Source organism: Vipera ursinii (assembly GCF_947247035.1).
Source record: "Vipera ursinii genome assembly, chromosome: 5".
Classification (NCBI taxonomy): domain Eukaryota; kingdom Metazoa; phylum Chordata; class Lepidosauria; order Squamata; family Viperidae; genus Vipera; species Vipera ursinii.
The window spans coordinates 10,444,248-10,471,597 of record NC_139518.1 but is presented as its reverse complement, the minus strand read 5'-3'; the positions used below and the strand labels follow the sequence as shown (position 1 = coordinate 10,471,597).

The window sequence follows — 27,350 nt, the reverse complement described above, 5'->3', positions numbered from 1 at the left end:
AGCGGCATTTTTACAAAGCCCAACAATCTGGGTCCTCATTTTACCTACCTCGGAAGGATGGAAGGCTGAGTCAACCTTGAGCCTGGTGGGACTCGAACCTGCACTAATTGCAGGCAGCTGGTGTTACTTAAGGAGGCATTAGCCCACTGCTCCACCAAGGCATTTGAAAGAAATGTATACCAAACTATCTAAAACGTATTAGTTATTTCTGATCCAACCATGCCTTGTTGGTTCCCACTGGCATTTAAGTGATCAGAAACTCTTTGACCCTGTAATTCTGTGAATGTAATTATTTATTAGCAGAGTTAGAAACTGCTTATTTTTTTTCTTCCTAAAGTGAAGGGTGCATAAAAAATAACTTGGGGAAAGTCATAACATTACATAACTTTGGTTTATATTTAATGCAACTCTCAATTCAGGAAGTAGAACAACTACGGATGGAAAGGCTGCAGATTGACGAGCAGTTGCGTCAAATTGGCATGGGTTTCAGGCCTTCATCTACCAGAGGTCCTGAGAAGGAGAAGGGCTACGCCACCGATGAAAGCACTCCTTCGTCTGTACAGGGTTCGAGGTCCTATAGTGGAAGAGGCAGAGGCCGGAGGGGGCCCAATTACACCTCTGGATATGGTAAGTGTGCTTAAAGATAAGCAGTGACAATTTGCTTTGCTCCTATCATCATTAATAGGGAATATAACAAGGGCATTGTGCTTCTTTTTTTACCATATCCATACAATAGCACGTGTGTATGTGTGTTAGGTATGTGCATGGGTTAGATATATACTTTTATTTTGAGCGCAGGGAACAGAATTTCATTTTCAGTGTGTGCCAGTGTGCTCACATTGAAAAAATGACAAGGTTATCTTAGATGTTTATTTTTCAGAGTTTTTGATACATTACAAGCATTAAGAGTATCAACATCATCAATATGGATTTCAGGAAAATGTTGTTTGTTTCTTACAGCTTAATTCAAGCTTTTTATATTAAGTGCTGTCTGGATGTGATTGCTCATGGGACATCAAGTTGGTGTCGATTCTTAGCAATCACAATCATATTCCAGGATGATCTATCCCATGTGGCCACAGTATTTGAGTGCATCCAGCTGGCGACTATTGTCTTTTTCTTCTCTTTCTTCCCATCTTTCTTAGAATTATAGATTTCTCAAGAGAGTTAGGTCTTTGCATATGAGTCTGCACAGTTTTGATATTTTTGATATCATGGTGTCTAGAAAACTTTTCCAAGGCTGTTTAGTGCAGGTCTCTAGTACATTTTTTAACGTCTGGTTCCTTTACTGTTAATAGTTGATCTTAAAATGTGCTCCTTGCTACTTCTAAGGCTGGTTTCTTTGTAGGTCGTAATCAGTTTCTTTATATTTATTTGTGCTTTTTCTACTGTACTTCTTGACTTTTATTACTGGAGCTTGCAGGTTATTTGCATTTTCAGCTGTCAAGAGTAGTATCATCAGCATAGCTCATTTGATGTTTCAAGTTTTAAAACCACATTCATCTTCACTGATTTTTCTTCTGGGCTCATACATCTGTGGGTATTCCGTCAGTTCATGGAGCCTTCCAATTTGGTAATTAGTGGAGCACTCATCTGACTTCAACTTCTAGTACTACAGGTTCTTGTAAATAGGAAATATCTTCTAAGGCAGTGAGGGTGAACCTTTTAGAGACCGAGTGCCCAAACCGCAACCCAAAACCCACTTACTTATCGCAAAGTGCCAGGGGCGCATCAGCATTATGGTGTCCTCGGGGGGGGGGGGGAGGGGGCAGTGCCGCCTCTGGCAGGCAAAAACCAGGGGCGCAAAAATGGGCCACTGTGCTGCAAGGCGCTGCACCACGCAATAACGGGGCAGGGCTAGTGAGTGTTGTGATTCAGGGTCAGCCTGTGGGTTCGGCAGTTGGGTTGGATGACTCAGAGGAGGAGGAGGAGGGGGGTGTTGAAGAACTTGCTGATGATGGCTTTGAGGCTCCGCAGAGCCCCCAGCCAGGCCCCTCCCACCTGGTGGAGACCCAGCTGTGTGAGCCTGACAGCGTGGATGAAGATGACCCACAGCTGGCCCTGTTCAAGGACACCCAACGCAGGAGGCAGTCAATTAGGAGTAAACAGAGGAAGGCAATGGGGCTCCTCGGAAGGAGGCACAGAGAAGCCACGCCCTGAACTCTATATAAGGGGAATGTGTGGGAGGGCTGGTTTGCTGAAGGCAACCGCTTGGATAGTTCATGTTTCTTAAAGCTTCTGTTTCAATTTTTTTTTGTTCTTGTTTCCCAGTCTTTGGTATTTTATTTTCATGGTCGTCCTTAATAACATTTGTAATAACTTTGTCAGAATGGATCATTTGCTTCTGCATAAACTGCCTTTGGCAACTGCTTTACGGGGGGGGGGGTGTTATAGAATGCTTTCCTACCCAGAACTTTCCCGTTGTCTTCATCTTTGTTTACTAAAAACAAAAAATTGAGTTGCTGTGAGGTTCCATGGTGGCCATCAGAAGGCGGACCCAGCTAATTCCTCTTAGAAGATATCTAGAAGGTGACAGAATAACAATTGAAAAGCACCTTGGAGGTCTTCTAGTCCAGACATGTCAAACACAAGGCCCGGGGGCCGGATACGGCCTGCGAAGTGGTTTCATGTGGCCCGTGAAGCCATCCTGGAAACAGGGAGGGAACGGCCCCCACTGCCTTGGCCCTGGCCCAGAGACCCTCCTTCTGCCAGAGACCCTCAGATCTGTCCCACTCCTGCCCAGGCCCCCATAGGCACCCTTGATGCCAACGATGTAGAGCTGGCCATGCCCACCCAGTAGGCCATACACACTCTAGCCACGCCCACCCAGTAGGCCACGCCCAGCCTGGCCATACCCACCCAGCCCCCTGAGGGCAACCGCAATGCTAATGCGGCCCTCAATGAAATTGAGTTTGACACCCCTGTTCTAGTCCAACCCTCTGCTCAAGCAGGAGACCTTATACCATTCCAGACAAGGGGCTGCTCAGTCTCCAGGCTCCAGTGAATGGCGCACCCATGACTTCTGAAGGCAAAGTTAATTGTTAATTCTTCTCACTGTCAGGAAATTTCTCCTTAGTTCTAGGTTGCTTCTCTCCTTGATTAGTTTCCATCTATTTGTTTGTCTTGTCTTAATGGTGTTTTGGAAATTACATTTTGGATAGTTTGGAATTATATTTTGGATGTGACATTTGTGATTTTACTTATTTCTTGCTGTCCTTAGGTTTTATGAACTGATACATATAAAGATGGTCAAAATGGTTTGTTTTTTCCTTGTAGCAAAGGCAATGATTAGCTTAGGTGAGAGGGATTACAAAGGTCTTAGTCCTGGCTTCTGACAGAAAGAGGTGGAATTAATATTTTTCTGCTGGGTCCATCTTCTAAAGGCCAATACAATACCTCAGAGCAAGTCCCAACTGCTGTTCTTGAGTGTTTGAAGGGCTATTTTCATGCAGATTTATCTGGGTGCTTTATATGCCTTGGGAATTGTTGGTAACATGTTAGAAACCTTATGTCTCTGCATGCATTGCCAGGAAGTGTGCTGTGTACAGTGAATACAAGAATAGTTGTAAGACTAATATATGCATTGGTGATTAACATTGGAACTACGTATCCAGTGGTGATTATATGGAGATTATGACAGGTGATAATGTAGTGATAATCACTTGTGATTATGACATGTAGGACAAGATAGTTCTGTATTTCTAAAACTGTTATAAAACTATCACGTTGGCTTTATATTTGTAATGTTCTTGATGATGGATTGCATGTAACATAATTAGCAATATTGACCTGGTTCACTATTTGATTCCATACAGTTCTTTTTATAATGCCATGGATTCTCTCACCTCTTACCCCAGCATAGTATCTATAATTGTACAACTGAGTATCGTCCGATTTGTTTATAATTTTGAATTTTGGGAGCTAGGATAGCTGTATAATGTAACATCAACGTAATACCTCTAAGGAATGCAAATATTGGTAATTCCTAGTCATTGTTGATTTATAATTGAATAAATCAGACAATTTGCTAAGAGAAGTTATAAATAAATAATAACTAAACACCATAGACCGTTCACAATACAAGACCCACAGTACTGGAATGTGGATAAACAACCCAGTGCCTTGAATCTTGAATAATAAACCCAATCTTGACTAATAAATCCAATTATGTAAATGAACCCCCCATTGTCATGCAGTTATCTGGAATGGTATTTTGGTCTGAAAATTTCCAATGGGTCTTCCTTGGGGTCTTGAAACTGAGTAAGGAAGCATTTTGCTTGGGTTTGCTCTTCTGCACACATTTCAGGAAGGAGTGAAGGTTTGGAAGCAGAAAATATAATGAATAATGTTCACTGGTTCATTATCTCAAAATGTATTATGCATGACAGAAAATGAAATTTTACAAAATCAGGGCCACCTTTTTATTAAAAGGCGTATAGCACCTATTTCTCCCCCCCCCATCCAGACTACATCACATTCTGTTGTAGAACATATAGCTCTTTTGGGGAGCATTTTTTTCCACTGCCAGTATCACATAGTTAACAAACAGCTAGGGCTCATTCCTTAAAAGCAGTAGACTTTAAAATATGTTGGCTCTTAGCTACCTTCATATACTTTCGACCTCTCTTAGCACTTCTTGTTTTCTCATTTGGATTGCATGACTTTTCATCTAATACATCTAGTCTACCTTTTGGATTAAGTACTACCTGCTGCAGATACAACAAATGTCCTGATATTAGATGTATATAGTCTGCCAGATACCGAATAGTAATTTTCTCCTTGTAAAGCAGTAAATCTAAATGCCTGTTGGGAGAACTGCTTATGGTATTTCTTTGTGGCTTTGAAACGATTCCGACCCTTATAAGTATTTTGCTGCTTTACCTTTTTATTCTTTTGGTTCCGCTTTTCTTCCCCAAGGGACAAATTCTGAGCTATCTAATCCCTCTGAGACGGAATCGGAAAGAAAAGACGAACTGAGTGATTGGTCACTAGCAGGGGATGAAGATAGGGAGGCCCTGCACCAGCGCGACAGCCGAAGACGTCCACCAGGAGGAAGACGTAGTGTTTCTGGGGGTCGGGGCCGAGGTGGCCCCCGAGGTGGGAAGTCATCCATCAGTTCTGGTATGGATAATGCGTTTCAGATTCACGCCAGAAAAAACGTAGTTCTACTGCTACCACTTTCAAGTTCCATTATCTCGATTCGCAGGATCGGAAAGAAAAGTAAATTAGATGTAAATAATTCTTTAGAGGACTTCATGTTTTTCATCTCAGCTAATCAGAATAGGTTGCCTGATGGTGGTGGTGGGGAGACCATGTTGATGTCACTGCTGTTGGGAAATGGGATTGCCTAGTCCAGGACGTATCTTAAGGAAAAGCAGATACGTCCTTGGCAACTGCTGGATGATGATGATGATGATTGATGATGATGATGATGATGATGATGATGATGATGATGATGATAATAATAATAATAATAATAATAATAATAATAATAATAAATAATGTAGTAATAGTAATAAAAAATAAATAACGATGATGTTGGAAGGGACCTTGGAGGTCATCTAGCCCAACCCCTAATCAGGCAGAAAACCCTGTCCAGTCTCTTCTTAAAAACTTCCGGTGTTGGAGCATTCAGAGCTTCTGGAGGCAGGTTGTTCCCCTGATCTAGAAAGTTGTAGATGTTTCAGAAAGTAGCCTAAGAGGTGGGGACAATGTTGCAAGTGGGTTAATAGAGGGACCTGACAGATGAAAAAGATACCAAGGTTCATGCCAAAAGCAAATGAAAAAGGGAGAAGGACATTCATCAGGGTTATTAGCTATTTGCTAAGCAACCAGTCATAAGTTGAGAACTACTTGTACGGTCCACGTTTTAAGGGGAAATGAGCAGACTGGTGTGTTTTTTTTTAAAAAAAAAAAAACAAAACCTGAAAGATTCAGTGTTATTTCTGAGTTCAGTGTAGCATGCCACCAGTGAACAACCACGGGAATTTTTATACCTGCCTCAAGCAGCCCCGAGTGCTTTCTCAGTTGCCATGAGAAAAAAAATGCTAAAACTAAGATGCAATTTAGATTCACTGAGGTTATTACATTTTGAACTTTGAATGCTTTTTGTTTTGCTATTTTATTTCATTTTCTCATCCAATGGATAGTTGGGAAGAAATTATATAAATGGGTTCAAGATTCTTTCATCAGACCCTCAGTTAGATGACTCTCCGAAAACCGAACCAAGCGGGACCCAACTTAATATTGTGAGACAATTCAGGAAAGCAAATAGACTTGAGCCAGCTTAGGACAGTTGGAGGATAACATTCCAAGAAAATTTCCCCTCATTGGGGGACAGTTGGGCAGCTGCATTAGGATATTACCAGTTTCTGTATTCAGTCTCCTGCTCACAGACCCTAAGCTGAAGCAGCCTGCCTGTATTTTCCAGCGTGTGCATACAGATAAATGTCTCATATGGACATTGATGGAAAGAATTCCAGTAGCTATGATGTGCATACTTCTTCCCACTTTATTTATATCCTAATTTAAAGGCCGCCAGAAAGACACGGAAATTTTATGTCTGACCATTTACCCCAGAAGATGAACAAAAACAAATTGCCACTAGGAGGATAGAATTAAAGCAATGGCCTCGGTGCCCATAATCCCCCCCCAAAGCCTCTACCATCTACTCTTTAGCTTTTGTTTCGCTTTCAAGAGCAATATTCTCAGCTTTCGAGAATGTTTCAGATTTTTCCTAGGTTGCTCAGCAGATTAATATGCATGTTCTGGATTAGATTACTTTGTACTTACGTTGCCCTCGTGACGTTTTGCTTAAAACGGTAGAAGAAAACGACAGAAATTTACGTGCCGCTTCTCGCCTTTTTCTCGTTCTTTTTGTTCCTGTAAGTGCTGAAAGACCCAGACAGCAATCCTTATAGCTTACTGGATAACACAGAGTCCGACCAGACTGCAGACACTGATGCCAGTGAATCGCATCACACCACTAACCGACGCAGGCGATCTCGCAGACGGAGGACTGACGAAGACGCTGCCTTAATGGATGGGATGACAGAATCTGACACGGCGTCAGTTAATGAAAATGGCTTAGGTATGTAAATCGCTTGTAACGAAACTGAAAAGATTCATACCAATAAACTTGTATAATTGTAATGTGCTATTACAGTCAATTACTCTTCATTTTCATAGTCACCGCTCTAATTGTAATTTAATGTTGTGTTAACTGTTTGCATAATTGAAGATGTCAAATACATGTAACCAGAACAGTTGAGGCTACGTAGAATCCATGCAGGCCATTTTCTTATAACTGCATTAAAATCCTTCTGGTGTGAACACAACCAATTTTCCACCACTGTGTTAGAAGAATGGAGCATTTATTCCAAGTCTTACAAAACAAGGCTTCACCTACCATGAAATGCAAAATTGATTTAGTCTTGAGGATTTTGAAACCCTGTTTAGAATAAATAAATGTAATCTTAACATCCATTTTATCTTTGGTAGGGTCTGAGTGATTTTGTTGCTTAAATTTGTGGATTAAACTGAATTAAAAGTAATTGAAATCAAGCAGCATACCCAGGTTTCTTATTCCTCTACAACTGTGATCCCAGATACCTTTAAAAGTCAGTAGGACTTTTTTTGATGTAGTTGTCTCTCCGCATTCTAAAACCGCAAAGTACATCAAACAGAAATATTTCTAATAAGAGGGGGAACTGATTTCTTGAACCAGTGTTTAACTTTTGGTATCAACATAATGCCAATTTAAACATGGCCTTATACTGTTGCTACTCCATTTGCAATAGGTTTTTTTTCTTTGTGCTTCGTGCTGAGAAAAAAAATATTCATCTGTAAGATGGTTCATGCCTCAACTTTGCAATTGCAGATGATAGAGACAAAAAAACCCAGCGACGCAATCGTAGTCGCAGGCGTCGCTTCAGGGGTCAGGCAGAAGATAGACAGCCAGGTAACTTAAGTGGGAAGGTGGCCCATCTCAGGTCACAAGCATGAAGGAATGCTCCATGTCTACCGTTTGTGTACCTCTGAAGCGTGTAAAGTGCCTTTTGTGAATAATAATTACTTAATAACTAGGACCACAGGCTGAGAAATTACTAGTTACTCATGTTCCAGTAACTAACATTAGCGTCTTATAACTGGTCATGCTCCCATTAAAACAGAATGATTTCTAGATGTCAAGAGTGGAAATATATGCTATAATGACTGTCTGGTGGGGCTCATTTCATTTCTGGCAACTACTTGTTAGTAGGAATGCTGGCTAGCTTATTAGTACTGCAATAAAACATGAAGTTACTTGCATGGTATTTGCCTGTCTCATATTTTGAATTAATATGATTGATATTTGGAGGACAACAGAAATCACACAACTGCAATAAAGCAAAAAATAGTTGCATGCTCTGTCTGCCATTGTGGTTTGATGCATCTTTAAATATGTACTAACAACTTAAAAGTACCGATTTTAATTTCTAGAATAATCCATGTTTGTTGCATTTGTAAATATCTTGCGTATGTTAAAACAAGTTCAAGAACGTTAATGTGTCCTCTAACATGTTTCTGTAGAGTTCAAAGGCTTGTGAAGTTTAGTACAATTAAAAATTAAAGGAAATGAATTTCACACTACAAAACGGTATAGAATAATAGACACATGATCTTGATCAGTTAACCACAAAAATCCTTTGATGGATAATTAAAAATTGCTTTCTCAATCTGCTTCTGATGGTTTCACTTTAATTCTGGAGAACTGCAGCATGACTTCACTGGAGAAATATAGTAATCAAAAGTCCTATACCAATTAGGGATCCTTAACAAATTAAGGCAGTATGTTTTATGATCAATTAATCTTAAATTCTGAGACAGATAATGACGGCCGCTGCTGGGAAGTATTTTCCGATATGCTGCACATTTTTGGCCACATGGTGAATTTATTTATTAGCTACACCTTATTCATCACACAGAACTCATTTTTAATACCTCTTCCCCAATTCTTTTCCAATACACTAAACTGGAAAATATAGGTGCTATATGGAGTCAAAAGGAAAGAACAAAGCTATGGTACTCCCTGTCCTAAGGATATTCTTCTCTTAAAAAAAAAGAAAAAAAGAAAAGCATTTAGTTAACTATTTTAAGATTTTTAGTTATTTGTATTCTGCTTTTATTATTTTTTACAAATCACTCAAGGTGAGGTCAGCTCCAACCCTTCTGACCTTCTGCAAGAGCTTAAAGACCTGACTGCCAATTGGGGCTTGGGGCTCCAGTGGCGAGGGGCTTCACATTGGGAGTGGTTCATAAATATCTCATCCCACCTCCCCTCGCGCCCCTCCCCACTCATCCTGCTCCCTTCCTCCTGAACTTTTAGTTAGGGTTAAAATATTTATATATTTATACTATATAGTTTTATCCTTTTAAGCCACCCAGAGTTACTCTATGGTAAGATGGGTGGCCAATACATTGAACAAATACATACAATAAACAAAATGTGCAATACATCTTCCTCCTCCTGTTTCCCCCACAAATAGAATAGAATAGAGCTGGAAGGGACCTTGGAGGTCTTCTAGTCCAGCCCCCTGCTCCAGCAGGAGAACTTATTTATACCATCTCAGACAGGTGGATAGTCTAGTCTCTTAAAAATCTCCAGTGATGGAGCGCCCACAATTTCTGGGGGTAAGCTGTTGCACTGGTTGATTGTCCTCACTGTCAGGAAGTTTCTCCTTAATTCCAAGTTGCTTCTCTCCTTGATTAGATTCCATCCATTGTTTCTCGTCTTTCCCTCTGGTGCTCTGGTGAACAACCTGGCCCCCTCTACCTTGTGGCAGCCCCTCAGATACTGGAACAGTGCTATCATGTCTCCCCTATTTCTTTTTTTCTTTAGATTAGCCAAAGGCAAGTTCCACAGCGGTTCTTCGTATGTTTTAGCCTGCAGGCCTTTGATCACCTTGGTTACTCTTCAAATTTTTTTCCCCAAACTCTCAACATCTTTCATGTGACATGGTGACTAAAATTGGCTGCAGTATTCCAAGCGTGGTCTTACTAGGGCCTTCTAAAGCGGTACTAATACTTCGCGTGATCTTGATTCTATGCCTCTGTTTATACAACCCAGGATTGTATTAGCTTTTTTTTTTTTGGCTGCTGCTGCACACTGCTGGCTCATAGTCAAGTGATCATCAACTGGGAGTCCAAGGTCCCTCTCACAGTTACTGTTTTTAAGCCAGGTCTCACCTGATCTGTCCTAAAACTTTTGGTTTTTCCTGCCTAAACGTAAAACTTTGCTTTTATCCACGTTGAAACTCATTTTATTTATTTATTTATTTGTTTGTTTGTTTTTATATACCGCCCTTCTCCGAGGACCCATTGTTCAAGTTTGTCAAGATCTTTTTGGATCCTGAGTTTGTCTTCTGGGATATTGGCTATTCCTGCCAGTTTAGTGTCATCTGCAAATTTGATGTGTGCTGCTGCACACTGCTGGCTCATAGTCAAGTGATTATCCACTAGGACTCTTAAGGTCCCTCTCACAGTTACTGTTTTTAAGCCAGGTCTCACCCAGTCTGTACTTGTACCTTTGATTTTTCCTGCCCAAGTGTAAGACAACAACCCTCTGAGGTGCATTGGGCCAAGAGAGAGTGACTGGCCAAAAGTCACTCTGCTGGCTTTCATGGTTAAGGTGGGATGCTAATGCCACTTCAGTTTTTTCTTACCCACTTTCTCGCCTCAGAAGAAATGTTCCTAAATCTAAGAAAGTTCTCTAAAATATCTCCTTGGGCTGTGTATCTATCTGCCGCAAGTCTATAGCCTGTTTGGACTAAAACATGGGTTGTTTTTTTAATCATTTTACAGGGTTCTTTTCAAAACCTTGACCATCTTTCAAGTCTTCTTCAGTACCTTTAAATATACCTTTTAAAAAAACCCCAAACCCTGCAAGCCATAGGAAAATTGTAAAGTTCTCCTTTGATAATAAATAAGGCAAAAAATATTTTGAAAGTGACATATTAAAAAAAAAGCAAAAACAGGTCAATATGGATTTAATTTAAATTAGCTGTATGAAGCTTCAGGATTAATCATTAAGTTTTTCTGTTTGGGAGGGCCTCAAAAGATGACTGAATTTGTATAATATGAGCCTTGGAACGTAAAAGGATAAATGTAATTTATCCAACGGGGAGTTGGATGTCTTCTAAATGTAAAAGTATGTACATTTTTCTCCTCACAGTTACAGTTGCTGATTATATATCAAGAGCAGAATCTCAGAGTAGACAAAGAAACCTCCCAAAGGAAACGCTGGGTAAAAACAAGAAAGAAACGGTAAGAAAGCTAAAAAGAACTGATTCCTAGCTAGAGGGGGCACCGTGGTTAAGAAGCTGAGATGGTCAGCTGGAAAACTGGCAGCCTGGGTTCGAGACCCAAGTGCCATGTGACAGAGCGACCTGGTAGATAAATAGGTGCCACTTTGGTGGGAAGGCTTGGGGGGAGGGAAAGCCCTAATAAGCAGGCATATACATAGAATGAAGGCTATTGCTAAGCACATTGTGCTTTAGATTGTAAGCCGCCCTGAGTCTTCGGAGTAGGGCGGGATATAAATGGGATTAAAATAAATAAATAAAAAAGGCAACAGTGTTCCATGTTTTTGCCGTACAGCCTGCACTGTGGTACGTCATCAGGCTGGCCACGGAAAGATCTTTGGACACAACTGGATGGGGAAACCTTTACCTTTACATAATATCCATCTATGAAATTACTTCCAGGATTAAATTACCACATCCACCTGTAGGTACTCTGAAAAAGGTCTGCCAGTTTGCAAGGCAATGTAAAAAATAGGAAAATTGTTAGAAATTTATTAGCAAATTTAGACAACTTATGTTAAGAATACCTTGCCCTGATCACATTTTCCAGCTTTCTGAAAATGGCAGCCCTAAGGCAAGAATGCCACTTGTGTCTGGAAATAATTACCTACCTTGTTCATTCGACAGTGTTTTCAACTGGATTTTAAGAGTGATTTAAATAAGTGGGCAGTATAGATAACTGGGTATAACATCCAATAGGTCAGGGGTGTCAAACTCAATTTCATTGAGGGCCGCATCAACATTGCGGTAACCCTTAGGGAGCCGGGTGGGTATGGCCAGGGCGTGGCTAGGCCTACTGGGTGGGCCTGGCCAGCTCTACATCGTTCGCATCAAGGGTGCCTATGGGGGGGCCTGGGCAGGAGTGGGGATAGATCTGAGGGTCTCTGGCGGAAGGAGGGTCTCTGGGCCAGGGCCAAGGCAGTGGGAGCCGTTCCCTCACTCTTTCCAGGATGGCTTCGCGGGCCACATGAAACCACTTTGCGGGCCGGATCCGGCCCCCGGGCCTTGTGTTTGACATGTCTGCAATAGGTACTGTAGATAACTGAGTATAACATCCACTATTATGTGTAAAACGTTCATGTAATCATCCCTCTAAAATGAATGCCTTCTGTGCTCTGAAATTGGGGTGTGTGTGTGTGGGGGGGTATTAATTATGGTTTAATGATTCACAGTTTTCTCGTTCACCCAAGTTTTTTTTCCTTCTTTAAAAGGTGAAAGATGTAATTGAAGAGGTTGGCCTTTCTGAAAAAGCAGTAAATGGCCCGGCAGTGGTTTCTGGGACTGAATCTTCCAAGCAGCAGCATAGTCCTGAGGAAAAGCCTAGTACTATACAAGAAGATGGGAATAAACAGGAAGAAGCTGTGTTGAATGGTGTTTCATAAACAAGAGTTCCTAGTTTACAGTTCTTTTACATTACATTTTACAATAGTGCTTGTATAAGCTTGCCAAAGATAGAATATGGATTGCGAGTCTTGACACCGCACTTTCAGTTCCTCCATTTTGAAAAACAACAGGGAGGGATCCTGAAAAAAAAAATCCAATGTTGAACATACTTTGACACCTACTGTGTTATAAATATCATCAGATGTGCCTTGAGAATAGTATATGTAACATTTAAATAAAAACAAATTGCTGGCTATAGGAAACGTTATTTTGTTTTCAAAATATGACAGATGTGGGGGGGATCCCTAACATAACCTACTTTATGAAAGCATTAGCTGCTTTTATTACATTTTTAATAATATGCAACCACTTCTTCACCTGAGGGAAACTAGAAAAAAAATGCAGTCTAAAATATTTTGCACTGAATTGTAATTTCTCCATTAGTTTAGTCTGGAAACTGGTCTGTTTTAATACATGTTTTTTAAATGCTGTATGTAGTGGGGAAAACTGCAGACCACTGGAATACATTTATTAAATTCTCAATCTGCAGGGATATTGGGTGACATTGGCAGTGACTGTTCTACATTGAGGCTTTGTTTGATTTATTTATTAAACTGTACAGTATTTAAAAATCAAACATAGCTTTAGTTAAAACACTTAATTCTGAATTAGTCATGTCCATTAAGATAACCAGAACTACTGAAAAGATCAATTTCCAGAAAGTTTATTCTGTATAAACTACATATGTTAGTCCTTAGAGTATTTTTATTTTTGGTTGTTTGATGTGCAATATGTTTTTGTATGCTGGTAGAAAAATAAACCTTGATCTTCCATTGGTTGATCCTTAAACATTTGCTAGTTATTAATTTGTTATACAAGGGTTGGAAATAAGATCTCATGGAGGCATTACCTTTGAATGAAAAGTATATTAATGTCATTTTCTGAAAGGTTTATGCAGCTGGCGACATTGTTCCTCATTTTAGTTGCAGATCTAAGTCTTTCCTTTTGCTGGTTATTGCATAGAAAGCAGTAATAGGACAATTTAGGAAAAAAATGATAAAATTCCATTTCCAATTGGATTCTCTCCGATTTAAATTTTTGATCCTAAAAATCCTGGCATTCTAATTAGATATCTCATAACTTATCATTTTAGAGTAGAGTAGAGTACAGGAGAAGAGAAGAGAAGCTGAGCTGGGAGGGACCTTGGAGGTCTTCTAGTCCAGCCCCCTGCTTTTTATCTCAAGAGTGAGTCTGATGTAGCACAAAGAATGCATTTTGCATTTTTAAATTTCTTTTTTCATTAGAACTAAGTCACAGAACCTCTTTTACCATGCCTCTCAGTAGATTAATAAAAGCTTAGCTTTTAGGTTAGGGGTGTCAAACTCACAACATCACGTGACATGTGCCGTTTCGTGACTTTTTTGCTATTGCCGGCAATGGGGTGGGCGCAGTTTCGCTATGATGCATCTGGCCCCTGGACTGGCAGTTTGACATCCCTGTTTTAGGTCATACTTGTTGCTTAGCATTCCCTATAGCTGTGAATGATGCTTGTAACAGTGGATTTCTAAGATTCACACTCACTTTTTTTAATGATTATATTTCTATAAACAGTCTGCTAATGATCCATTGAGCTCTGCCTACTCTGAATTGCCTACTGCCACCTAATTAAATTTCTGCTATCTTAAAATTATGGAGGTTCTCTGCAAAAAAAAGTCATTTTAGCTAATCTTCATCAGTTTCAGCTCAGCTTCAAGTCCATTAAAATAGTTGCTTCGATGGAGAGATCTGATCAAATTTTCACTGAATCAGACTACTCCCCATCCCTTTATAAGTAAAGATGTGGTTAAACCTCTTCCATACGTGAAGTGGATTGTCTTCTGTGGGGTAAAGAATGACACATAAGAAGTCCAGATTCAGTATATAGTTTAGTCCAGGAGTCCCCAACCCCCGGGACGCGGCTTGTTCAAAACTGGGCCACAGGAGAAATGGGCAAGCGCGGGCATGTGAAGTTCCACTTGCGCAAGCGGCAGACAAGCGCGCTTGTGTGTGAAGCTCCACTGACGTGAGCCGAGACTAAGCTCCATTCAGGTGAACGGAGCTTCACGCGCACCACTCGCGCGAGTGGAGCTTTACCCACGAGTGCAAACACCCTCCCCTTGCATGTGAAGCTCCATTTGTGTGAGTGGAGGGTGAGCGCACCATTTGCCCAAATGGAGCTATGCTCCTTCCACTCAACCCCCCCCTCCTGTGCCAGGCCGCCAGGCTGGAAAGATTGGGGATCTCTGGTTTAATGTTTTATCGCTTGATCTTATGTATAATATTCAACCATTCTCCTAATGCTTGCCATATCTCTCCCCTTGTTCTCAGTGCTCTTTCACAGAACTATTCTGTCTACTTTCACCCTTCTTAACTACTGGAGATAGTTCGTTCGCATTTTCTGTCGTGATACTTCCTATATTTCAACAGGTAGGCAAATACCATAGCCATACTACAGGAATATGGTACCAAGAAGACGACAAAATTGCTCAGATGCCCTGTTTCCCTAAATTTCTCCAGATCCCCTTGGGGGAAAAAAATCTATAATTTCCTATATTTATATTTTAAGATTGTTGATGCTGTGTCTTGAATTCTGCCTAAAAAGTGGAATGTAATAATATAATCATCTCTAGATGAATCTGCCATCTCCAAGTACTTCATACCCTTCCCTACTAGAGTCCCACATAAAAAAATCCCCAAACTACTCACTGAAACGTAGAATTCCAAGATCTGTCCTAAAGAGCTTCCTGCTCTAATTACATTCAATGTTGGATCACACAACTTGAGTTGATCTGGGTAACAAATTAGGCAACCTCCAAGATAAAAAAAAAAAGTTTGAAAAAAGCATACAGCTCCCAGAGTAGGTTGAGCAACATGTTTTGTAAGCTACAGAAGGCTTAAATCAAAGAACAGCATTTTAGACGCCACAAAATCAATTAAAAAGCCCAACAGAACCGTTTTTTCCTCATTTAAAGGGAGGGAAAAATTCTAGTATACATCTAAGACAGAGAGAAGAGACAACATTATTCACAACACTTAATACTTGGATTCTTAAAATCCATGACAGCTTCAAGCCTAGTTCTTTCCCTTTTTGTTTATCCTCTTCAAATATTCACAAAGGCAGCAGCCATTATTCAGAAATAAAAGTTTTTCTTAGTATGAAGGAATTGATTTTTTTTATTTTGAAAGCTCTATTAGAAAGTTGGAGACTACCAGCTTGGTTCTTATTCATGAATGGCTGTTTGGTCAGCAGGAAGCTATAGCCCAGTTTATGAGAGCGACTGTTCTATAACAACACTTATGCAGTCATATAAAGAAATACTGTAAGAATTTTATTGCTCAGCAATCATGGTAATAAAAAAATCACTTTTGAAGAATACTGTACCATAATTCTATGATAATACAGCTGTTTTCAGCTGAGAAATAAATTACTTCAAAATATTATTAAGCCTCAAAGGTGTTTTCAGCAGAATCTTCATGTTCACATTTATCCTGCTAATTTTTTTAATCTAAAACGATAACTCTGAATTTCAGATATTACTATCTGATTAACTGGTTCTGTACAAACTTGAACTTCATCAGAAGTGCATCAGAAGTTGTGGTTGACATTAATTTCTGAAAATAACCACAGAGAAGGATATGCCCTACATCAAAACAATATCCTTTTGGCATGTATGACAGCTTCATTTGTCAATTTTCTTTGGGTTATTTTGAAAATATATTCTAATTGTTAAATCAATGATGTGTTTTCATTTCTTAGCTTGACTTTCCAGTAAATCCTTAGCTTCATTAATTTTGGCTGCAACATAAGGAGACCCACCTGGTAAAGAGGAAAATATGGTTGTCATGTTCACAATATAGAAATTATGCCATTATTCTGGTAAATGAAATATATGTAATCAGTGAACTGAATATTCAAAATAATAAAACATTTTAGTCATTTCAATAATAAAATGGTCCACATACAAAAACCTTTACATTAGAAATGGTAATGGAACGATATCTTGCCATGCTTATCAGAAAATTTTAGTTTTTCCCTGTGTGCATGCACAACTTTCAAATAACAAAATTAGGAAAACAGAACGGAAAATGCCTAAATTCAATTCTTAATTTTTTTTCCATGTAGCCCCACAGACAGCCATGTAACATATTAACATCTTCTGATTTACCTTTATCAGGATGATTCAAAAGCATGATTCTTCTGTGAGCTTCTCTGATTTTTACTTTGTTAGCTGTAGGACTAACAGTTTTTTTTAATTAGATAATTTATAACTAGGAAAAATATTCAAAATCAGACAGATTATTATTAAAAACACCAGATTATTGCACCTATTTCACTTCACTACCTCATTTCACAGAATGACTTAGGAGGAGGAAGGATAGTCTGAAATTTTCAGTATCCTTAAGAGATATTTCCAAACTACAGAATCTTTTTTTTTTGTGATAATATAGCAAAAAACAAATGGCTTATTCTGATTGTTCTGCAATTACACATAGAAATATTTCCTCCCCTCCTCCATTGTTTGTCCTATTAGGATAGTAAAAAAAAAATAGATCCTTCATTACATCACCCAGTTATTGAACTTCTTTGCCTAACTGGCTGGGTGAATTACAAATATGACAAATCTGTTTGCCTGAGAAAACAGCATTCAAACTTTTAGGGAGTCATGGTTAAAATGCAGTATTGCAGGCTAACTGCCCACTGCTAGGAGTTCGATCCTGACCAGCTCAAGGTTGATTCAGCCTTCCATCCTTCGGAGGTCAGTAAAATGAGGACCAGCTGGTTGGGGGCAATATGCTGACTATAAACCGCTTAGTGTGTGCTGTAAAACACTATGAAGTAGTATATAGCAATAACACTTAGACTTATATACCGCTTCATAGTGCTTCACAGCACTCTCTAAGCAGTTTACAGAGTCAGCATATTGCCCCCAACCATCTGGGTCCTCATCTTACCAGTCCTCAGAAGGATGGACGGTTGAGTCAACCTTGAGCCAGTCAGGAACAAACTACTGACAGTCAGCAGTTAGCATGCAATACTGCATTCTAACCACTGTGCCATCACAGCTTTAAGTGCTATGTAAGTCTAAGTGCTATTGCTAGTGCTATTCTAGAGGGATCTGAAAACTTGGCATCCACCCTATCTCCAATCACTATCTTGGAGACCCTGTCATTAACAACACTAATGTAAAATTGGCTATGTTCTGATCAGAGTTACAGCCTATATCAGGGGTGTCAAACTCCCGGCCCGTGGGCCAGATGCGTCATCTGGAAGCCACGCCCACTCCATTACCGGCAATGGCAAAACTGTCCCGATACATTGCGCGACGTCACGTGATGTGAGTTTGACATGTCTGGCCTATATGATGCAAAAAGATTACCAAAAACTTTTTATGTTCAAATCATAGCTACAAAAATCATGCCAACTAACATGTTTCCCATTCTTTTCTTGTGCAGTTTTTCCTGGAAATATTCCTGTGATTTTTAATTTTAATTTTACCTCACTCCTAATATTAAGGCAGCTTCCCGCTTGTTCATTTTGCTTTCGAATCCACCTCTGTAATAGCCACTGAAGGCCTGAAAATAAAATACATTATTATTACAAAAGCATTATGCAATGCTACAAATAAGAAATTAAAGATGCACATCACCTAATTGTGGCAAATAGAACAAAATACATCGTCCAATTACATACGGCATTGCCAAGAAGTAGAAGAGGTGACACAATTTCTTACTTTTAATGTCTTCCCACTGGGTTTAGTTCATCACACCAACTAAATAATCATTTTTTCCTAGCATGAGACAAAAATATTTCTATAAAACTCAGCAAATATTTTTAATTCATTTGCATACCAATAAGCATAAGGCATAGAATGGGCAAATCTGGGATCTCGTAATCCTAAGTACTGAACTGTTTCTGTCTAATGCCCCATGGTAAGCAAAGAAGAAAATAATATTGCTGCAAAAGAATACTGAGAAAAAAAAACAAACTCACAGTTTTTGGCAGAGATTGCAGAGTTTGCTTTACTTGTGGTTCCATTTGCTTCATTGCTTGCAGCGCACAGCGACCTTGGAAGGAAAGGAAAGATTCCACTTCAGCTATTTAGAGTGAGATCTGCAGAACTTGTAGACGCAACTAGACAATCCCAGGACAAAATGTAATGCTTCCACACAAGCTTTCTACTACTGCAATAGGCTGAAGAGTGTGTGTACTTCCTATCCCACTGAAAGGATTTAATTTATTTTTCCTCCCACACATCACTCAGGTTACTAAATCCAAGGAAGGGCTGCATTCACCATGCTCAATTATTTTTTCCCCCTCTGCTCGGCACATTTCAAATTCTATTCTAAAGGATTTAGAACTTAACTACAGCAATTTTTAAAAAGGCAATCTATTAAGAATTTCACAAAGTCAACAATAAGAAATCTAAATTAAGCACAAGGACACTAAACAGCACATCTCTTAAAGCATCATTTGTGTGTTAGGTTTGGGCAGCAGAAACGAAAGAGCAAGGCAGATGCTCTTTAACTATGGTATTCCTTTCAGAAAATCATGTTTTAACTAATTTATTGATACAAAGACAGCATTGTAATGAGAGGATAACATATTTACGATAGACTTAAGAGAAACTCCTAACCCAGGGAAGTGTGTGGGGTCAGGGAACATCAGTTTAAAAAATGGTCTTGAAAAAGACTACAAGTCCGTGGGATGAGTGAAGTTTCATGAGTGTCATTAATGCTTTTACTTTTATCAAGTTTTGTGACTGTCCATAGCTTTCATAGTAGACATTTTAAAAATGGACTGTCCCCTTCATAATGGTCATTTTGCAAAAATCTCGCGGTACTTTATCAGCATTCCAAATATGACTTTACCGCACAAGACTGGGAAGTCCGATAACCTGGGGATCAGCTTCCTCTGATGTGATGACAAATTCTGAGTGTTTTCATGTAGGATATTAAGCGCAGGTAATGAACTGACAATCCATCCTCTCTTTTGAAGCTCGACAATTTATTGCCATGTTGATAAATTGCTGTCATTTAAGTAATACCCTAGACTAGAGCATTTAGTTGATGATACTCCTCATCCTGGTGAAGGTGTTAACAATATTTAAAATCATTTTGGTCCAAATTTCCATGTGCAAGCCCTATGCAGAATTATGTCCAATAATACAAATGTAATTCAAACAGATTAAGTCATACAGAGCCAATGTACAAATTACATTAAGCTGTAATGTAGTATGGGCTATGTCAGGCATGTCAAACTCGTGACGTCACATGACATCGCGCGACGTATCGGAGCTTTTTCCCCATTGCCGGCAATGGGGTGGGCGCGGTTTCGTGGTGACGCGTCCGGCCCATAGGCCGGCAGTTTGACACCCCTGGGCTATGTGAACCATACTTAACAAATGTTGAGCCAGTCAACAAACTATGGTTAGCAAATCAGTCTTTTCTGCAATATGTGAACCTACATTTATGAGATCTGTTTTAAACTTAAAAGCACAATAACAAATGTGATACGAAATTAAATGTATCACATAATTAGCAATATTCAGCAAGAAATAGTGCCACTGAAGCCATCTGCCCGAACCACTGTCTCTTTGTTTATTAAACCATCCAAATTACCCCTGTAGAGGCCTGTGCTTCCCAACACTATACTGTATTACTACTATCCATTATAGGATAGATATTTAGCACAAACTGAAATAAAGCAAGCTTTCCAAGTACCAACCTGCATAACTGGCAGCAGCTATTGTCAGGCCAACTACAATCATAGTACCAGCCTAAAAGGAAGGAAAAAAGGAATACCATAAAATGAAAAAAAATTAACTTCAGAACATTATGCTTGGACACTCATCAGTGAAGATTTTCTGAATATATAAAAGTGTAACCAAACATATGAGACAAGTGATTGCTTATACATTATAGAGGTCTGTGTGTGTGTGAGGGGGGGGGGGAGGGGGAAGAAGAAGGAAGAAATCATGAAACCTAGATTTATATGGCTAGTGAAACATGAATACTTTTCTTTTAAAACTAGGACACAAAACATTTTCATATTCGCTCATTCCTTTCTGACTGACAGAGACATTCTATAATTCAGAAGCTTGTATTATGCCAGTTTCCTATCTTATATAGGTATCGTAATGAATAACTTCACCAATGGGATTTTACTTTCTCTCTTCTACCAACCCTTTGGAACAAATCTGGGGTGCAAACGTAACAGAGAGCCAGACAATCAATTTAATTGCTCAGTGGGTTAGGATGCTGAGCTTGTCGATCAGATCGGCAGTTTGGCGGGTCGAATCCCGAGTGCCGCGTAACAGAGTGAGCGCCTGTTACTCGTCCCAGCTTCTGCCAACCTAGCAGTTCGAAAGCACATAAAAAATGCAAGTAGAAAAATAGGGACCACTACGGTGGGAAGGTAACAGCGTTCTGTGCGCCTTTGGCGTCTAGTCATGCCGGTCACATGACCACAGAGACGTCCTCGGACAAGCGCTGGCTCTTTGGCTTTGAAACGGAGATGAGCACCGGCCCCTAGACTTGGAAACGACTAGCACACATGTGCGGGGGAACCTTTACCTTTATTAAAATAACTGCATATGTATAAGAAATTCCTCTCTTAAAGGTTCTAAGAAATCTTAAGAATTATTTTTATTCCAACTGGATACAATAGCATTTAAAAAAAATTCCTAGGAAGATTTTTGTTTATTTCTTGTCACTGATATTTGACAATATACTCATTAAATTTCAGCTATCAATAATTCATGAATTAAGAAACTCAGACTTAAGAACATACTTTCCACAGTTCTTTCACTGTATACATATAAACGATTTTATGTTATCTTTTCCAAAATAATACCAACGAGCAATCAAGGTTATTAATTTTAAGCCATAAAAGTTCCACTGGTAGTTATTATTTATATGTTTAAGCAGTCTCATGGGAAATGCTTATTACTCATGTGAGTTAATAACCTATATTTGAAATATATAAGAAATGATAAGCAACATTGCTAAGATTATATCACTGTAGTTTTTTTTATCAAGTATTATAGCACAGCAGAAAACGGCTTTCCTGCAGCTACCCAAAGGTCATAAATGGGAAATAATTTATATCTAAAAGTTAGTAGGATGAAGTTCCATTATTTCAATAGATTTTATGTATGTAGCGTCTAGTTCTTTTCAGTAAGGGTAAAATAGAATAACTTTGGGAGCTGTGCAAATGCAATCAGTTTGGGGCCTTGAATTTTACTCTTAAAAGATTTTGGCTAATACCAAATACTCTATTGTATCTAGCACATGACAGGCCTGAATTTTGTTTAATATACTTTACCCACTTTTTCAAGAGCATAGTTTCTCCAAAATATTTGGAAATATAAAATAGTAAAATTCAGTATTCAATTATAAAGAACTCTGGCATTTAAATAATTTTAAAACAATCACTTTAAGTAAAATGCAAGTTCAAATATTTATCAGCAACAAAGTAGTATTTTAAAAATGGAAGACAAAGAGAAAAAATGTATTTTAATGCCCTTTTAAAATGCTGCCAGAGATGGTGCTAGCCATCTTATCTTGAATGATGGACTGCGTGCCCTCACCTGCTAACCTTATAGATTTTATACAGTGTATTGGCAAGTGTCGCTTCCAAAGATGAATAAAGCACAATCCATAGAGCGTCCAAGTGAATTATATGGCTTCAAAATCTAAGGGACTGGTTTGGACAAAACTCAACAGCACTTTTTCGGGTGGCTGATAAAAACAGGATCGCCAACATTCAATAATGGATGTGGCACAAGAAGAAGAAGAAGTGAATTACAGATTTAAAGCTATAAATTAATGCCAGCACTTTTAATTCTGCCTGGCATCACAGTAGCACTCCGATACATGCGATGTGACCACTGTTACAATATCATCTGAGCTACAACTAGAGGAAAATTGGATACATTATGTATGGGAGGTTCAAAATAGTTTTCAAATCTATCACTTAGATGTGCAGCACATTATAGTAATTCAAATTATGCCACCTTTGCCTAGACCAGGGGTAGGCAACCTTGGCTCTTTTATGACTCGTGGACTTCAACTCCCAGAATTCCTGAGCCAGCTGGCTCAGGAATTCTGGGAGTTGAAGTCCGCAAGTCATAAGAGCCAAGGTTGCCTAACCCTGGCCTAGACTCTCCAAGAACTCTGTGATATCCAGGTATTCACAAACAGGACATAGGGACTAAACTTGGGATTGGAAACCAAACGCATTATGTAGTATATTTTCAACATACACTTTTAATATGTTCTCACACTACCAATCTTCCAAATCTTGCACACCTACGCACAGCAACCATGATCTGGAAGTTGAGTCATGGCAACTGAACTTCTTATTGATTTGAAACATTTCACTGCTTATCCAAGTTGCTTTTTCAGTCTGAGCAAATTGGTTAGCAGGATCTCATATATGTCCTCGGGGGAGGTTTCATTTCTTACCTAATCTGGATAAGTTCATTAGGTAAGTAGGCAGAGAGTAGTTGAGTAGTTTCAGCTCTTAAATCCTTTACCCTAATGACTCTCTGGCTACTCACCTAATGAGCCTATCCCGGCTACACGATAAATGAAACCTCCTTGGAGGACATAAATGAATGAATGAACCTTTATTGTCAAAGTACAACCACATACACATTGAGATTGGGTGAGCCTCCCTGTGTGCCCCCACTACCACAACTCACAGTGACAACAAACCCACCATCTTGTTATATTTGGTCCCCTGACCAACTTGCCCAGACTAAAGAAGCTACTTGGATATGAAATGAAATATTTTGAACCAACAAGTAGTCCAGTTGCCATGACACAACTTCGACAACTCTTATCTGGATGACTGAGAACCTTTTGACACAGTAACTGTGAATTAACTAAGTTTTGGTTAATAGCCCAGCAGATGGCAGCACCTAGCTGACCTTGACTAGCTGCTGAAAAATTAGTTAAGGCTTAACCTGGTTAGTGCTTCAGTTACGGCTACAAAGTTCAGACAGTCATCAGATTGAATGACAGCAAAGAAATATAGAAAATACTCTTTACTCCCTGAAGCAAGCAGATTTTGTGGCCCACATTTGGTATTCTTATTTTGAAGTCCACCCCAAGACAAACCAAGGGTATGAAATAGACTGGGAAGTTGAAAGAAACATTCCTAAAGGATATGCAGAAATCCAAGGGGAAAAACCCTTTTAAGATTGTGGTCTATATAAAGCCGACAGAAAACCTTGTATCGCCAAGCATACATCTGAAGGTGAGATAGGAGAACGTTACTGATTAACACAGACATGTCAAACTCGTGACGTCACGTGACGTCGCGCAGCATATCGCAACTTTTTCCCCATTGCCAGCAATGGGGTGGCCGCGGTTTCAGCATGACGCATCCGGCCTGCAGGCCGGGAGTTTGACATGACTGGATTAACACAACTGCAGTTGCTGTGGAAACCTTAAGAGATTGAGGGAAAAGTAGTGGATGGATATTGAACTTCTCTTCTTTAACTTTTAAGTCTTTTGATGGACAGTAAAAACTTTAAAATAAATAAATGCAATAACAAGCCATTCTTACACTATGGCCAAGATAACTAAAGGTGGCTATAGCGACGTTTAATTTACCAGCTGTTGGAGATGGCTTAATTTTTAGCAATTAATAAATTCTACCCTTCAGGTTCTACCAGTGATTGCTATTTAGCCACAGTATTTATTATTTAGTAATAATACTGGCTGAGCAATACTAATCTATTCCATTCTGTAACATTGGAATGGACAGAACAAACCTTGTGTGTAAGGGAAGACGGTCCAACAATGCCGAACTCTATATACCTTACTTCATAGAAAAGGAATGCATCCAAATGCTTTTTCCAGGCAGCCTGAATGGGTGATTTAGTCGGAAAAAAATGGTCCTGTAGGTACTTATGAACTTTAGATCTCCCTTAGGCAAGAAAGCTGGCTAGGTAACATTGGGTCAATCACCAGACGACCATGAATTCTAGTCCCACCTTAGCTAAGAAAGCCAGCTGGGTGACTTTGGGCCAATCACCAGGAGACTGTGAGTTCTAGGCTCACCTTACCTAATGAAAACCAGCTGGATAACTTTGGGCCAATCATCAGGAGACTGTGAGTTCTAGTCTCACCTTAGTGGCTAAGGTGAGACTAGAACTCACAGTCCCCTGATGATTGGCCCAAAGTCACCCAGCTGGCTTTCACTGGCTAAGGCTTAGCCAATGAAAGCCAGCTGGGTGACTTTAAGTCAACTGCTCTCTCTCAGCCCAACCCATTTCACAGCTAGTGGTGATTGTAGGGAAAATAGGAGGAGGAAAGAGTATTAAGTATGTTCAATGTGTAGAGCAGGGGTAGGCAATCTTGGCTCTTTTATGAGTCGTGGACTTCAACTCCCAGAATTCCTGAGCCAGTGGCTCAGGAATTCTGGGAGTTGAAGTCCACGAGTCATAAAAGAGCCATGGTTGCCTACCCCGGTGTAGAGTAAAAGGCAGGATAAAAACCTAACCATTGTCCTCATGGAGTCAGGAATCAGTGATAACAAGCAGGCCAGGATAGTCATCCATATTCAAAATCCATATTCAAAAGCAAAGCCTTGGTGGAGCAGTGGGCTGATGCCTCCTTAAGTAACACCAGCTGCCTGCAATTAGTGCAGGTTCGCATCCCACCAGGCTCAAGGTTGACTCAGCCTTCCATCCTTCCCAGGTAGGTAAAATGAGGACCCAGATTGTTGGGGGCAATAAGCTGACTTTGTAATAATGCCGCTTGGGGTGTGTGTGTGTGTGTGAAAGCCCTAATAAGCAGGCATATACATAGAATGAAGGCTACTGCTAAGCTTGTAAGCCGCCCTGAGTCTTCGGAGAAGGGCGGGATATTAAATGGAATTAAAATAAAAAAATAAATAAAAAATCCTGGGCAATAGTAGTTAAACAGCTCTGAACATATCCTCAGGGAGAGGTCAGCCCCTCTCTCCCCCCCCCCAGATGATTCTCAACCAAATTCCTCTTTTTTTTTTAGCTCCATTTAGGTTCTGCTATAAGGAGAACATCACAGCGATAGCCTAAGGCAGGGGTGTTCAAACTTGGCCCTTTTGTGACTTGTGGACTTCAACTCCCAGAATTCCTCAGCCAGCATGGCTGGCTGAGGAATTCTGGGAGTTGAAGTCCACAAGTCACAAAAGGGCCAAGTTTGAAGACCCCTGGCCTAAGGAGGCTGAAACAAGGGTTGGAGGGGGAGGGTGGCTATTGACAATTGGGGAGGGGGGGAGGTCAGGGTTCCCAGACCCTCCCTTCCTCCCACCCGGCAAAGCAAACCCCGTCTTGAAAAAGGTGGCTTGTTTCCGTTGTTGTGCATCCGGCGCCCGGGTAAGCGTGCTGGGACTACAACCCCCAGGATTCCCCAGCTGGCACCACCACCACCATGCCCGGGATTCCCAGAGCGGGAGAGCGCCAGGAAGGGGAAGGCCGTCCCATCCGCCGCCGGTGAAGGAGGACGGTCAAGCCACCGTTCCCACGCACTCACCATGCCTGCCGCGCTCCTTTCACGCGCTCGGGGAGGAGAAAAGCAAAAGGCGGGAAAGCCAGCCGCGACCCTCCAGCCCTCGGAGAGGCTGAGCGCCCCTCCCGCCTTCCCCTCCGACGCCCTTGCCGTAAAGCCGAGGGCGGGCCTTAGTCGTAAAGCGCCCGCGCGCTCTTCCGCCTCCTGACCCCGCCCCTCCGGCAGGCTCCGCCCACCCAGGCGCGGAATTCGAAGAGAGGAACGAGCGCGCGGGGCCCTTGGCCCCGGGTGGAAGTGGAAGCAGCGACAGCGACAGCTCGGCTCGCTCTCGCTTTGTCAAGTGTTTGCACCAGGTTTCCTTCATCTCGCGCTTCCCTCACACACACACACACACACACACACCCCTGAACCCCAATGATGGGGATTGTTCTAAGCCAGGGATAGGCAACCTCGGCTCTTGTATGACTCATGGACTTCAACTCCCAGAATTCCTCAGTCAGCTATGCTGACTGAGGAATTTTGGGAGTTGAAGTCCATGAGTCATACAAGAGCCGAGGTTGCCTACCCCTGTTCTAAGCCAGGGGTCTTCAAACTCGGGCCTTTTATGACTCATGGACTTGAACTCCCAGAATTCCTCAGCCAGTATGCCTGACTGAGGAATTCTGGGAGTTGAAGTCCATGAGTCATAAAAGAGCCGAGGTTGCCTACCCCTGTTCTAAGCTAATGAAGGACTGGCTGTGTGTGTGTGTGTGTGTGACATAATAGCAGTCTTCCGCTATTTGAAGGGATGCCACAAAGAAGGTGTGTGTGTGTGTGTGTGTGTTTGGGGGGGGGGCGGTGTCAACCTATTCTCCAAAGCACCCGAAGGCAGAACAAGAAGTAACGGTTGGGAATTCTCCAAGGAGAGAAACCAACCTAGAACTAAGGTGAAATTTCCTGACAGTTATAATCATAATCATAATAGTAAAGTTGGAAGGGACCTTGGAGGTCATCTAGTCCAACCACTGGCTCAGGCAGGAAACCCTATACCATTTCAGACAAGTGGCTGTCCAGTCTCTTCTTAAAAACTTCCAGTGTTGGAGC

The 27,350-nt window shown here is 40.6% G+C and overlaps 2 protein-coding genes across 5 annotated transcripts in view; one reads left to right on the top strand and one right to left on the bottom strand.

Moving 5' to 3' along the window:
* Window positions 1–13,579, top strand: part of FXR1 (FMR1 autosomal homolog 1) — a 61,553-nt gene extending 47,974 nt beyond the window's left edge. The window contains exons 12-17 of one of the 2 annotated variants that reach the window (XM_083363954.1): window positions 420–627; window positions 4,918–5,121; window positions 6,890–7,090; window positions 7,880–7,960; window positions 11,213–11,304; window positions 12,554–13,579. In XM_083363954.1, the coding sequence (XP_083220080.1) occupies window positions 420–627; window positions 4,918–5,121; window positions 6,890–7,090; window positions 7,880–7,960; window positions 11,213–11,304; window positions 12,554–12,724 (957 nt within the window). In that variant the 3' untranslated portion in view covers window positions 12,725–13,579. The remainder of the gene's footprint in view (window positions 1–419; window positions 628–4,917; window positions 5,122–6,889; window positions 7,091–7,879; window positions 7,961–11,212; window positions 11,305–12,553) is intronic. The other variant, XM_083363955.1, reaches the window with a different exon arrangement.
* Window positions 12,703–26,423, bottom strand: DNAJC19 (DnaJ heat shock protein family (Hsp40) member C19). 3 transcript variants are annotated; one of them, XM_083364071.1, is made up of 8 exons: window positions 26,292–26,423; window positions 20,491–20,542; window positions 18,757–18,830; window positions 18,262–18,338; window positions 16,931–17,001; window positions 15,471–16,581; window positions 13,636–14,602; window positions 12,703–12,865 (listed from the first exon to the last, which is right to left on the bottom strand). In XM_083364071.1, the coding sequence occupies exons 1-6, from the start codon at window positions 26,292–26,294 to the stop codon at window positions 16,511–16,513; spliced, it is 348 nt and encodes a 115-aa protein (XP_083220197.1). In that variant the 5' UTR covers window positions 26,295–26,423; the 3' UTR covers window positions 12,703–12,865; window positions 13,636–14,602; window positions 15,471–16,510. The 3 variants fall into 3 exon arrangements, with proteins under 3 accessions (XP_083220197.1, XP_083220198.1, XP_083220199.1); XM_083364072.1 differs by having other exon boundaries at window positions 13,636–13,733; XM_083364073.1 differs by lacking the exon at window positions 13,636–14,602.
* Window positions 26,424–27,350: the final 927 nt, after the last annotated feature.

Excerpts from the sequence above, each read along its gene's own strand:
- DNAJC19 (XM_083364071.1), bottom strand. Across the intron at positions 17,002-18,261 it reads GCCTTAATATTAGGAGTGAG|TCCTACAGCTAACAAAGTAA; the intron begins GTAAAATTAAAA and ends AAAAACTGTTAG. Across the intron at positions 16,582-16,930 it reads TTTGAATCATCCTGATAAAG|GTGGGTCTCCTTATGTTGCA; the intron begins GTAAATCAGAAG and ends CCTCTTTACCAG.